This window comes from Porites lutea, chromosome 13, assembly GCF_958299795.1.
Source record: "Porites lutea chromosome 13, jaPorLute2.1, whole genome shotgun sequence".
Classification (NCBI taxonomy): domain Eukaryota; kingdom Metazoa; phylum Cnidaria; class Anthozoa; order Scleractinia; family Poritidae; genus Porites; species Porites lutea.
The window spans coordinates 15,522,485-15,537,518 of NC_133213.1; the positions used below are offsets into that span (position 1 = coordinate 15,522,485).

General features: G+C 39.0%; 2 protein-coding genes across 3 annotated transcripts in view; one reads left to right on the forward strand and one right to left on the reverse strand.

Moving 5' to 3' along the window:
- LOC140923003 (uncharacterized) overlaps window positions 1-15,034 on the reverse strand; it is a 144,862-nt gene that overhangs the window by 34,873 nt on the left and 94,955 nt on the right. The gene's annotated exons all lie outside the window — the stretch shown is intronic.
- Window positions 116-3,423, forward strand: LOC140923492 (uncharacterized). Its single transcript, XM_073373577.1, has 3 exons — window positions 116-131; window positions 1,812-2,904; window positions 3,321-3,423. The coding sequence occupies exons 1-3, from the start codon at window positions 116-118 to the stop codon at window positions 3,421-3,423; spliced, it is 1,212 nt and encodes a 403-aa protein (XP_073229678.1).

Sequence of the window (15,034 nt, forward strand, 5' to 3'; positions counted from 1 at the left end):
TAACAAGATTTTATTTTGACATTAAATTAGCTGATAACAGTTCATGGCACTAAAATATCCAGTGCCTAGCTTTCACAGCAAAAAAAATTAATCCACGAGAACTTAATAAAAATACATGAGTGAGGGGGCAGGTACTTATTCGAGCTTTAATAGATAGCGTCCTTAGTATAGGATTTAGAATTCTACAATGGTGGTGTGGTGTCTTGTAGTTGTTGACTACACGTTTACAGTTGTACATATCAAAGTCTTCATCCTACTTCTGTTGTGATTGTGATCTAACAGGCCACTACAATTCGTACTAAGAGGTCATGTGACCAATCGTTTCTTTAAACAATGAGTTGGAATCTTGCTGATGCTAAAAATTGATAGAGCACATAAAATTATCTTACACCTGAAATTGGAGAGGAAATGCATACAACTGAGATATTTTAAGGCATGTTGATTTTTCAACAAAACAGTATAATTTGTATTGGCCACCATAGGGGATGACATGGTGGCCAAAAACTACTTTTAGCTTGTATCTTGTTAAATGTTAAATGCTTGACACGTGACCAGCCATGAACTTATTCATTTTAAGAAAATGATGGGTTTGAAAAACCAATCACTATGATTTTGTTTAAGATGTGACCCACTAATGGTTTTTTGAAGGCAAATTAACTTTCATTTTCATTAAAAAATGTCACAAGACCTTTTGGTACAAATGGGCCAATTATTTTCTTGCAGTAGCCAATTTCATTGGATCATCTCATCAGAGGGTTCGTACAGAGTCCTGAATTATTGAAAAAGTCTTGAAATTTGCCGCAGGTCATCTGAGTGGGGGGGGTGCGCACCCCCTGCACCCTCCCCCTAGATCCGCCCCTGCTTTCACATAAAAAAGAACGACCTACCGTTGCTGCTGCTGCAGAGTTCTCTGCAAATTTGAATCACCTCACAATGGTTTATAATCTGACGATTCCCAACGGAATGGCGCGAACCATTTGATTTTCGGCTTACCCATGTATAAATAAAGTATTTACCCCAGACGACGCTCAATCCGTTCGTTGCCATTGCCCTTACAAGTGAAAAACCGCATCACATTATTTCCCTTCTCTGATATTTTGAAGCCAGCGCATGGCTATTTTTTTAGGGGATAACTTTCTGACTTTTTTGGACTTAACCTTCCCCAGCTTCTAGTTTTTGAACGAGTCCCTACGAACACGAAAAATCGAGTCTCGTTTTGGGCCCTACGTTTTGGAGAAAAATCGAGTCTCGTTTTTTGCCCTACGTTTTCGATAACGTTTTAGGCCCCGTTTTAACGTGTCTCGTTTCTGAAACGAGTCATCGAGACATGTGGCAACGAGTCTCGATTTCACGTTTTCGATTCGACTGCCGAGAACGTAATCGAGAGGCCATGAAATCGAGACGATTTTTATCGAGTACTTTACGACACGTTGCCCAGAAACGGTGAGTGATCCGAACATTATCAGGATCGAGTAATTATTGACTTTCTTCGCTATGGTTGGCCTATTAATTATCAATCAGACGTTCTGGCGTCTTCTTCGTTTCACAATCATCCTTCTGCTGTTAAGAACTCGTCATACTTGTCCACTTACATTGCCAAGGAACTCTCCTACCAATCAGTGTTTGGTCCATTTCATTGTAACCCTTTCAACGCGGACTGCGTTATTTCTCCGTTACTCTGTGTACCAAAGCGTGACTCTGTCGAGCTACGTGTCGTTCACGATCTTAGTTTTCCTGAAGGTTTATCAGTAAATGACGGTATCAGTTCGGATCACTATCTGGATCAATTCTTCAAATTGCGTCTTTCTTAGTCGAGTTTGTCAACGCCACGGGTCGTGGTTGTCACGTCTTTAAAAAAGATCTACGGCGAGCTTATCGTCAAATCCCCATCGACCTGCAGGATTACCCTTTGTTAGGCTTGTACATTGATGGGTCTTTGTACTTTCACACTGCCCTGCCGTTTGGCCTGCGTTCAGCCACTATGATCTGTCAGCGTACCACCAAGAGCGTCGCTTACATTTTGAACACTGAAGGCATTTCCGTCGACGTTTACATCGACGACTTTTACGGCGCTGAATCCACTGATTCGTCTGAGCTCTCTTTTCAGCGGATGAACTCTTTGTTTGCAGAATTGGGATTGATGGACGCCCCTGAGAAAGATTCTCCACCATCTCACGAAATGCTTTGTTTGGGCATTTGGATCAACACGTTAGACATGACTTTGTCCGCCCCTGCCTTCCGTGTTGAAGAATTACAACTCGAGCTTAACGCGTGGCTAACCAAATGTTCTTTTACCAAGCGCGAGCTTCAACAGCTCCTTGGAAAACTGTCCTTCGTTTCCGCGTGCGTTCGGCCAGGCAGGGCCTTCATTAGTCGTCTCTTAAATGCTCTTCGTTCGTGCTCTTCGGCGCCTAGGCGAACAGTTCATCCAATCTCCGAGGCTCTTCGCGCGGACATAAACTGGTGGCAGTACTTTCTCTCGCAGTATAATGGTGTTTCCGTAATTCCTTCTGATGTCATGGTCTCTAATCCCGAACTTTTTGCTACTGACGCGTGTCTCACCGGTTGCGGTGCGGTTTGTTTCGGCGAGTGTTTTCACAGAGAGTTTCCGGATTTCATTCTCACCCAAGAAAGGCAGATTAACGAGTTGGAATTGCTCACCGTCGTCGTCTCAATCAAACTGTGGGCTCCCAAGCTACAGGGCCTTGGAGTCGAGCTTCTCTCCGATAATGCCACTTGCGTGTCAGCCATAAACTCTCAACACTCGCCTAATGTTTTCATGCAGCGCTGCTTGCGAGAACTCTGGTTGCTCCTCGCCTTGTATAACATCACGCACATTGTCCGTTCAGTTCGCGGGTGTGATAATTGGTTAGCTGATTCTCTCAGCAGATTTCACACTGGCAAGTATTGTCAACGTTTCAAGTCTCTCGCAGGAGCTCGCTCTCTTACAGAGTGTACTGTGCCTGACAGTTTATTTATTTTCGCGTTAAAGTATTTTCTTCTAGGTTATATCTGGTTAAGCATCAGTTCGAAGGTCATTCGCGGTCCATCCTCGCTAGTTTTACCCTCCCTACCCTCCCTGGTTTCTATTTTATTGCCTATGGTTTTCAATAAATCGGTTTTTGCCCCAACTCGTGCGTCTCTTGGTGTTTACACTAATTTTTCTATTTTAAACTAAGAGTTCATGTCATTTTAAGAGAATGAGAAAACTGCGGCAAAGATCTTCAAAGCCGCGTACTTCTCAGCTTGGCTCCGACACTTGTAAATGTGAGAGTCACAGAAATGTTCGAGTCTCAATCTGTATGCTTGTTCTTTTTTAGTTTCGTTGTACAATCTGTTCTTCAGTGGGGTAAAGACCCTATCGTGGTAGTAAAAAGAGAAGAGGGTAGCAAATACAAAGCGACGCGAAGAACAAATCAGTAGCTTAACTTAACTTAACTTAACTTTATTTGATTTACCACAAAATACAAATAACGATAAAACAAGACAGTTACACAAAAGCAAATGAAAGTGGCGAGGAAGCCCAAACAGAAACCATGAGGCTTATAGACATTGGGCTCCCTCAGAGTAAAAATAAAGTTAACAGTAACGGTAAGGCCAGGATCGAAAGCAAAATACAATGAAGGTAAGTATAAATTAACTAATTACATAGACTGAGTTGACAAAATATAAGGTATGGTACAAGTAACTTATTTTTCGTTCTTATCGACTTCAGAAGTCCTTTCGATAACCAAGGCTTTCTCAAACGGTAATTGCTCGCCTTAGTTTTTCTTAAAGGAAAACATGAGTCATATGCCGTAGAGTATTGTTTGAAAAAGCTGTTATAGGCGTTATTTGGATCATCAAGAGTGGCATACTGAGACCAGTCAATTCTCTCCAAGTGCGATAGAAACTTAGTTGTGTTGACTTGATTTACATCTCGAACAAAAACAAATTCATTAGATGCTGAGATTGAGGTGTCGAAATGAATAGAAAATATAGGCAGATGGTCAGAAATATCAGTGAAAAACAGTCCACTCCTGGATCTATCGAAAAATTGGTTGACGAAAATGTTGTCAATTAAAGTTGCCGAATGACAAGTTATTCTTGTAGGGCGCGTAATCAATGGAAAGAAGATATTTGAATATAGCGCATCTAAAAATTCACCAGTAACGGAATGACATTGGTGGTTCATTAGATTGAAGTTAAAGTCACCCATTAAATAACATACCTTACTTAAATCTTACTTAATAGCTCATTGGTCATTGTTAAAAATTCATCAACGTTTTGGTTTGGCGGCCTGTAAATCACACCAGCAACAATGTTCTTTCCCTGGGGCTGAACAATTTCAATAAACAAAGATTCTGCGACGTTTGGCAACGAAAAATCAAGATCGCATCGAAATTTAAAATTCACATTGCTAAAAACATACAGACCAACTCCACCACCGGATCTATTTTCCCTACTTTTATGAACAAAACTGTAACCGTCGATGTCGACTGACGACGACGAATCATTTAGCCAAGTTTCGGAAATACCAATCAAAGAGAATTTTAATTTTAATTTTTCAGTAGCCCCTGAAGAAAAGGAAATCACGCCAAGATGCAAAAGATGACAAACGTTTTCTATGCGTAAAATGACATTAGAAGTGGAATACTCTAAAAGAATGATTTATGAAATTAAAAAAAATTTTCAGAAGAATGACTTATTTCATCCCGAGATGATCCTAAGACATATATTTTGCTTTAAAGATACAAAAAAATACAGGTTTATTGATATTTAACTCTTTGAAACAAAGAAGTTAATTTTTAACTTTATAGTTAACCGTAACTGAAAAAAATTAACCGATAGCCGTAAAAGAGCCAAAATATTAGCCGATAACCGTAAATGCCACCACCCCATTGAGACCCTCTTGTGATACCTAGAAAAATAAATACCCAGGCTGAGACACTTCGGCCGTTAAAAAAAAAAAGTAGACCCAATATGCAGGATAATAAGGAAACTATGGCAACATTCCATTGTGTAACAAGAATTGAGATAACGCGTTTTAAGCGGACACCGGGCTGAATATTGGATTAAGTCGTTGAAATACGTACTGAAGACAATCAATGCTTTTGCATTAACAATCAAATTAAAAGTTGGTGATGAAAGATAATGAACTTGAACTTAAACAACATGCAACTTTATCACGGTACAGAGTAACCGTTGAATGTTGATCGTTAACAAACAATTTTTACAACTTCTATTAAGCGGACACTTAAGAAGGTCCGGCCCGAAGGTGTCAATAGCTGCGAAACGTAGGCTATCATGCATGACATCGTTCAAATAGGCTCTAGAACAACAAGTGTTTATTTAGATCTTCAAGCAGATTGCTCCTAAAATAGCCAAAAGGTATTTCAAATATTTTCAATGCACTTCCGAGTGACGTGGAAGACAATACCAAAAGATAAACGCTTCAAAGAGGCAGGAAGATGCTCAGTATTATCGTGGCCTTTCTTTTTACTTGCAGGTGAGGAAGCAAAGGGCCCAAACCAACGCCCTTCTGCCTTTATACCACGTCTTGTATGTGGTGGGGTGCTAAACTCAGGCCTTAGAGGTTGTAGCTCAACTTTCAAGAATGAAAACATCTTTATTTGAGATTGCCTGGTCAAAATTTCTAGTCAGGAAGGGATGCCTTGATTAAACATGGAAAATTTTCAGCGCGTGACTGCTTTCGAAAAAAGTTCACTTCCCATTCCTTGCAATAAATTACCTAAAGTGAAGGAGGGAGGGTTACCTTTGTGTCTAAAAGTGACACTTGAAGGAATATTAAAGCTGCTAACACCAACATTCATGAAGCCTAGACTGTCAGTGGGTTGATTGTTAGATTGTTAGGGAACTCCAGCGGTTTGCTCTGACTTGTGGCGAGCAGTCACCTAACATTCTAGTACATTCTAGAATATTCTCTATTGTTCTGGAACTAATTTTGTGGTCTAATTGATTGACGTTTTCAAGCTTCGGATGATAAAATTCTGCTGAGTTGGCGTATATCAGTGAAAAAAAGATATTAGGACATAAAACCACGATTCAAAATAATAGTTTAACCTATACGGCTAAGTAATTTGAAATTAAATTAGTGTTCAAAGCAACTCGTACTTTGTTATGCCTGAAACATGTGGATTTCCTGTTGACGAACATTCCTGTATTGGCTTCATTTCCGTTTGACGGCTACATACTGTCATGTGATTAGAACTTTTGATAAATAACTGTCGAATTTTTAAGGATATGAAATAAAACTGATCATTCAGGTCTTCAATCTACCAAAGTTAATACAGTAGTAATGGTAGTTGATTAGTTGGAGGGCATAATTGTTGCGGCTTTTAACCTGAAAGAGGGAAATAAAACCTTGATTTTTTTTACACGCATCAAGCAGCATAGTTTTATTCTTTAGAATTAATTCCCTTCTTGACTCTTGACACATCACAAGGCAAGTTTTGTTGAAGAGCTGTCACGAAGTCTTTTTATTTTAAGGTAATAATTTGCATTTGCCATCGGACTTAGCCCGGGATTGTTTATAACATGAACTCACTTAAGTCTCAAATGAAATTGGTTTCTTCGTCGTGTGTTTTCGGTTTTATAACCAAGATCATGAACCTTGATGAGGGTATAAAAAAACTTTTATTTCGTAGCTCCATTCATTAGAGATTAAGACGTTTTGCGAGAGCAGAAGTAGAATTAACTAGGGGTTGATTTGAGCGATTTCTACCCGAGGCTAAGCGGAGCGGGGGCAGGGAGAAGGCTGCTCCGGAGCTCCGGTTCCGACCCCTTAGCCTAGCTCTTATGCATACCATTGTAGAAAAGTTATACCCCTGGGGAATACCTTACAGTGATTCAACCATAATCTATTCGGAACATTTTAACTAAAAGTCCTTTTAAATACCTAAACTACAGATTTCCCCACCGATTCATATAATTCAACCGGTCGGGACGGAATTCCCTTATATATTGTGAACTGGAAGCCTAAGAAAGGCACTCTCTATCCGTTATAGGAAGTATTCCCAGGAATTTCTCGGCCATATTTAAGATCAGGCACTTCATTCCCAGATTTCTCCACAGCGCATTAGTTCTAAACTAATATTTCCTTTGCATCTTTACATCAGCCGCGTAAAGGATCCAGCGAGAAAAAAGGTACACCTTTACTGATTGGCATCATGTAAATAGTCCGAAGTGTCTTGCTTTTATGGTTAGTCGGTTCAGTTACGGTCAGTTAATCGCCCGCTTCAACTGCTAAAACGTTTATAGGACCAGCAACTGTTAAAACGCTTTTTAGGAATGACACAATCAACAGAGCGTCTCTAACCAGACTAGTCATGATAATTTTCGAGTTTCTTGGACATGATTATGTGCAACACCAGACTTGTGTTGTCTGGTGCAACACGTGTACATCAATTTACATCAAGCGTTCATGTAAGCAAAATACAATTTAGAGTTTATGGCTTTATGTCATGTTTCGTTCAGATATGTGACCAACACTGCCGATACTTATAAAAACTGTGGGCACGTCTGAGGTGTGTTTTAAGCTAGACAAAACTTAAGTAAGTCACTCATTAAACTCAGTAAATAGACAAATATTTCAACTTACCACCAGTTCAATAATGCCCAGAACTATCAATGAACAGATTTTGTACATTATTGGGACTTTTTTCGCAGTCAAGGAAAATTCAAGCGAGAGTAATCTACAGCTATTCGGCTGTCATCAAAGCCGTTCAGCGACGGTATCATGAACGGACACGTGACGATGATGCAATTACCGGATAACTAAACTTATATCGATACGAGATCAAAAGAATATTCCATCCAATCAGAGAGAAAAAAAAAATCGAAGGGAAAGTCCCTCTGCAGAGAGGCCAACAATGAATGAAAGGAGGTCAAGAACCCTGCTTGAGCAAACACTGTCCTAATGTCTCCAGACAGCGGAACATGACTACGCACGAACGGCAAGACAAAAAAAATTGTTCAATGAGCAAGAAAATATTGAGTTCAATAGCTAGAGCTTCCTAGATTTCCAGCCTAGATCACAATTCTAATAATAATATTTAGCCCATGTTTACTTTCACCATGATCTTTCCTTTTAATTTCGCAAGTTGTTGTTTGATACAACAGGAAATGCCCGTCTTCCTGTTTTAGATTAGGCGGGGTTAATTTGCCCGCAATTTCAAATGTCGGTTACTTACTAAGCCATAACCAATATCGATGAACCACATTTTTTTCATATTTTCCGTGTATTAATTATGTGTCGAAAGAGAAAGGAACAGAGTTCCCTTAAACACACTGAGTTTTTGTTAATTTGAAGTATAAAAAGCATACGTCACAAATGTCTTTATCCTGTTTCTCGGATCTGGCAATACTTTTATATCAAAAAGATCTATAACCCATTTGTTTGCGTCTGAAAGGAACGTAGTGGACAATAAAATAATTTATCATAATATAATTAGCTCCCTCCAAAACTAATCTGTTTAACGTGAGTTGATTAGGCATTCTATGAAGGCCAATGTTCACTTGAAATTATAATAAAGCAATAATAGGTAGGAGGAGGTATTTTTTATTTTGGCGTTTTGTCAGCTAGTAGAACATTTATCTTGTTTGCCCGAAAGAAAGTTAGCCAATAAATTTTAATTTGGACGCTCGTTACGGTTCGTGAATTTTTGTCTTTTTGAGCTGTCAGAGCCGTCTTATTTTTGTGATATCCTGGTCTGATAAGGTCGAAAGGAGTGCGATTTCTTTGGCTAAAATATCCTGCCTCTTGAGTCATTAACTATCAATGGGGTTCTATTATATCATAATATTTGTATTGAGAGTCACAAACTTCGAACTGAATTATTTAAACCTTTACCAGGCTTCCGCGTACTTTGATTTCTAATCCCCGTTTTTTAACGTGTGCCGTAAATAGCGTGCTTCTGTTAAAGGTAGATACCAAGTTTAATTTGGTAATACTTCTGGAAAACGTTCACTTACTGCAGCGATTATTGACGCTTTATAGGAAAATATTACCATTCAGGTAATTAGAGAGCCACTATTTTTCTTATTTTATCTTCTTCCAAGGAAGCAACGATAACAAGTTGGGAATCGCTGAGTAAGGTCTCATCTCTAATTTCCGCGTGTTGCATGAGGTCGCGATCGCCGGATGGGGCGCTAAAAAGCTTTAAACCACGTTATAACATGTTTCAATCTCGCGATTAAAACATATTATTACGTGTTAAAGACTTTAAAATTTACTGACTTTTAACTTCTGTGAGAGCGATTTCTCTAAGATCTAAGTTTGTCCATTCCTTGCATAAGTTGACTGATACTGTGAGTGCGTGTGTAACACTTACTCCTGCACTTACCTTTAAGCCCAACATTACTGATTGGACCAGTAGACACACGTTTAACAGTGACATTTTTCGAAGTGTTTTAAAATGACAGAAAAAGCTATCGGCAGTTTCTAACGACTGGCAGGTGACCGAGTGTGACGGACAGTTTTGATTTTAAGCTCTCGCTGGTAGAGCCTGCGCAAAAAGGCTAACTTCTTAAAAGTACGGTTAGACCACATCAACCAATGAGAAAGCTGGGATCTAAGGGAAAGTCCCTCTTTTCCTTTTCGCTTTTTGGTCCTCTCAATGAAACATGACTGAACGCATGGACAAAAACTGCTCATCATGATATGATTGTGATTTGATGACAACAGGACGAAAAGAATTCGTGGAGACCTTTCAAAGTGAGGTTTCTTTAAACTGAGCAGACCCAATATACAGGATAAAAGGAAACTATGGCTACATTCCACTGTTCAACAAGCACTGAGATTACGCGTTTTTAAAACTGCCGTTAGGATTTGTACTTTGATTTAGGGCCCTCTTGACGAGATTATAGTTGCTTCTCGCAGATTACTATCATGACAACGTTCAAAGACAAATATAGTGAGTGTAGTCTCTAGAATAGTTTATTTAGATCCTTAAGTACTGAATGCTCTCAAAATAGCTAGGCATTTCAAATATTTATTTTCAGAACCATCCACTGACTCCACTTCCGAGTGGCTTGTTGCAGGAGACGAGACACGAGACAGGACACGAGACAGGAAAATAATGCTTTTAGTCGTGGCCGGCCTGTTTTTGCTTGCGAGATCAACAGAGAGGAGGCAAAAGGCCCAAATCAACGCCCTTCTGCCTTTATGCCACGTGTTGTATTTGGCAGAGTGCTAAACTCAGGCCTTAAATATTTCTGCAGCTAAACGTTCAAGAATGAAAACATCTCAGTTTATTTGAGATTAATTGGTCAACCCGGGTTAAACAAACAAAATGTTCAGCGGCTGCTTTCAAAAACGTTCACTCCCCGTTCCTTGCAATAAATTTATCTACAGTGAAAAAAGGGAAACTGTTCAAAGAGGCTTACCTTTGTGTCTAAAAGTGACACTTGGAAGAAATATTAAGCAGGCTGCTAAATAACATCAACATTGTGTAAGAAGCCTAAGAACTGTCAGGGAGTCGATTGTTATTAGGGACTCCAGGGTTTGCTCTGATTGTGGCGATTCAGGTGGAGTTGTTTTCACCTAACATTCTAGTACATTCTAGAACATTGCGTATTGTTCTAGAACTGGTTTTGTGGTTAAATTGATCGACGTTTTCAAGCTTCGGATGATAAAACTGCTGAGTTAGCAAATAAGTCAGTGAAAAAAGGAGATTAGCATAAAACCACGATTCACTAATAGATCAGCCTGTCCAGCTAAGTAATTAAATTAACGTTCAAAGAAACTCATGAAGAGTGCTAAATACTTTGTTATGTTTGGAACTTGTGGACCTCCCGTAGACGAACATTAACACAGTCTAAGGGACGAGCCATTAGAAATAACCAGGGGGGGGGGGGGGGAGGGAAATGTTTGGTGCATTGGTTCAGTTAAGGCATTTATTCAATCGCCCGCTTCAACTGTTAAATTTTTTTAACAACCTACCTTTTAGTAATAACTGGTCCATGCGAGGGTCTTCATTCAAGCAAATTAAACTCAGCAAACTGAATCATTAGAAAATACAGAAAACTGCACATAAGGATTTGTTTTGCTCGCGTCAGTCAAATCCAGCTCCAGCAATTGTTTACGGGCAAAGAGTCGATTGTTTTGGAGTCACTGCCGGCAGTTGTCGGTCTCTGCTACTTCACAGCGAGAAAAAGGAAAATTTGCGGACAGAAAGATAACAAAACTATGTAACTAATACTGAAAAAACTAAAGGAAAAAAAACTCTGACTACTATTACTTGAGCAACAGAAAAATGATCGAAGTAGTCTTTTCTTCTCGAGTAAGCTTGCTGGCCTTCTAAAGTTCCGAGGAAGTTTTAAGCGCTCAAGTTTGTTCACTCGCAAGCGGTAGCATTACGGTTCTTTGACATAAGACAAGGATAAAGCTGGTTCTGCAAAGGTAAATAAAACTGGGCATTTAAAAAAACTAACCGTGACTACTAATAGCAGAATACAAGCGGTATATAATTCAGTCCGGCGAAAGAAGGCGAAGCGCTGGGCAAAAAAATCAATTCACAAATCGAATGCACAATTATCAGAAAAATACAAACCTCTTTGGAAATGTTCAAAACGTTTTATTCCTCCTCAGACAGAAGTAATTTTCAAGGGACGAACTGAACAACAACAAGAAAAAAAAAAACAAAAAAAAAAGCCTTTACAAGGAGCAAACGTTCGCACCTCGTGTATTTCATTCAGTCTCAGTCAGAACTCTCACAGAACGAGACAAACAAACGCAGGCGATAAGGGATGCGCAGAAGCTTGCGCAGAAAGTTTCTCCGCCCTGAAAGACCAACATTGACGTCACGTAGTCTCCAGTCTATCACGCGGCCATTTCAGAAACGTTTTCGTGAAGTTTTCGGAAATGCTCGGATTTTGATCTTTTATCTTTCTATAAAGGCTTGGGAAGAAAAATATTTACCCAAATCTCACTTAGGATGGTTCTTTTTAGTGTTTGGTGAAGGTAAAGCGACAAAAGAAAATATGTCAATTTTTTGGTTCACTTGACCTTTAAGACTCCGCCATAATACGTACACCGAAAGGGACCATGGAAAGCGTTGCATTATATTACACAGAGTATAGTCCTTGAGTTAAAAATTCGCCTTTTATTAGAACAAAATACTAAAGAAATCAAAACAGGACATTATTTCAATTTGTCTCTAACTTACACAAAGCCGATATTCCGTGGACTAACACTCAAAAGTTATACATTTATCAAAACAGTACCCTAAATTCAACAAAGTTACAACAACAAGTTTATTCAGCATTACTATTCCTATACGCAGTGTTACCGATTGAAATACGATAACAAGCAAAGAGAGTTAAGGAAATACTAATATAAATGATATGATTTATTTAATTTTCATATTGCTTCTTTCGTCTTTCAAATGCTTAGTTAAAAAACTGACGAAAGTAGCAGTCAGCCTGAATTCAGGGTCCGGAAGGGTTTTTTTTCCCGCGATCCGGGATTTGACCAAAATAAAGTGCGGGATTCGGGAAACGTTAACGGGATATTGGGTTTCAACTGTTACGGGAGGCAGGATTCGCCAAAATTTGAGCACAAATGCGGGATTCATGGCGAAAAACACGGTTTGGCGGACTTTTCTTTCCATGGGCCTGTTTCAAAGTTCTGATAACGGCGTTTCCGCTCCGAAAAGCTATTTCATCTTTGTCGTGTTTGCATTCAAGATCAAGGTTCCAATAATTTCGAAAATGATCTAATAAAAATATCAGTTCGCGAAGCAAACTTGACTGGTTTGTGAGCCAGGAGCTGCTCTACTATTCAACAGGTTTTGACTTCAAAAATTTACCTTAGGGCCCGAAAATTTTCTGAGACTTTCGAGAAACGGGCCCCAGATCCTACAGGGGCACCCAACGAGAGTATAGTTCAAAACCACATAAACATAGCATTGTTGAACGTACTTTAGTATTTAAACGGTAGATAAAGGCTTATTTTTATCCCCTAAAAATTTTTCATCTGTTCGAATTTCCTAGCTGAAAGTGTAGTGATCAGAAAATTATAGGGATCAAAATTTACCTTTTCGAAAGTTTCAGCCAGAAAAAAGGCTCCCGAAAATTCTAGGTGACCTTTTTAGGGTAAAAATCTGTTAAAAATGGGCAATTATACGATTTTTTTGAAGTTCGAAAATCCTAGGAGAGGCAGGCAAGCAAGAAATTTGTCAGAAAATGATCCGAAAATTCTAGACCTCAAATCGTCTTCCGAACAGATAATTTTCCGAAAATTGTCGTTGGGTGCCCCTGATCCTATAAATTACGAATAACTAATTTGCTGTCTATTCAAAACAGAAAGTGACGTCTACTCAGTAGCACCGTAAGCATCGACATAAAACGGCTTTCGACTATGTTCTAACAAACTTTTTAGGTTTCTGCTGTGATATACAAAAGGATGACTTTCCATGTTATATGCTACTCTCATACGTACTACATTATTCATGTATGCTTTACCCCAGCGTCCAACAAGCTGGGTTTCTTGGCCAAAATTCGTAAATAAATGGGAATGGCTCAAGGTTAGATAACCTTCACTCCCATGAGATATATATTAAATATTGTTATTTTTTTAGCTCACTCTGCCTAGCTTGTTGGACCAAAACGTTGCTGACCATGGATCGTTGTTGGGATTCCGAATCGTCCCTATATTGATCTCTCATTTGTATTTCTTTTGATATTCACAGGAGAGTATAAAACTGATATCCTTCCGATCATCCCATCCGTTTTGTGATATCTCGCCGGTCACCCGCGACTTTAAATCAAAGGAGACCACTGGAGGCCTGTCAGGTCGAGATGTAAATATTTGACGAGTGAAGTCATAAATAGGATTAAAAAATGCAAAGTCTTCCTCCTTTATATACGTTGAACAGAAAACTTGATATACGACACACCCCTCTTCTAACTTAGGCTGGATATTTCCCTTACCCCACCCCTTTGTAGCTAAGCTTGCTAGGGCTCACACACACAGCTTTCAAAGTGAAATAAGACATCCTGATGAATAGAAAATGGCCTTATATCCCATCTGATTATATTCCTACTTATGGGGTAGTTTAGAAGCCGCCATTTTGGAGCCATCATAGTCTTCATTTGTCGCGGGCCTGTCTAAACTCATTACTAAAATTCTACGCAACTAAAGAACCACATAATTGTTTTTATACACCAATATGGCAGCCGTTTTAGTGTATTAGCATTTCAATGTGGAGGACGTGACGTCTTGAGAAACGATCTATAAGTGAATCTGTGAACTAAAGAAATTTGGCTCAGACTAAGTTTAGCTAAGACCAAATTGAAATTTCTAAAACTGGAGTAATTTTCACTCAAGTACAGACAGAAATTTTGTTATTTCTTTGATTTTGCACTGGTTTTAAAGGGGCTGTGTCACGAAATTCAGCCAAATTAGGAAATTACAAAACGCCCGTTAAACTAAGAGAAACATAAAAATAACCGCTTAAAACTTTAAAGGAAGGTTAAAAAAACATAACAGAAACAGATGCCACGGATGGGTAAAACTGAAGAAGACTGAAACGGATTGAAATTAGGGTTTTTGAAAACTGTTCAGCCTAACAGTTTTTCAAAGTTGATCCATGCTGCCTGCAACTTCAAAAATAATGCTCAGGAGACATATTTGTTTGTCTCGGATCTCTGATTTTGTCATTTACATGTAATTTCTTTGCTTTCTTTAAGTTCCATAGCGACTGAGGGCGAGTAAATGGCAAAATTAAACAAAATGAACTGGACTGCCGTGACACAGCCCCTTTAATTGTGATTGACTGAAAAAGCACGTGTTCTTTTCTTAACCAATCAGGAGCTAGTAAAACAAAATCAATCATAACTTGCCAACGTATTATATTCACTTTGGGATTTGATTGGCTCATTTGAGTTGATTGGCCAGAGGATGAATAAGGGTTTTGAATAAACGACTCTGTCAAAAACAACGCTGTTGTCCTTATTCGCTGGCATGTTTTGTTGCGTCAATGTAAATCAAAAGTGTTTGTACATGAAGGCGCATGAACGTATGTCTGAATCT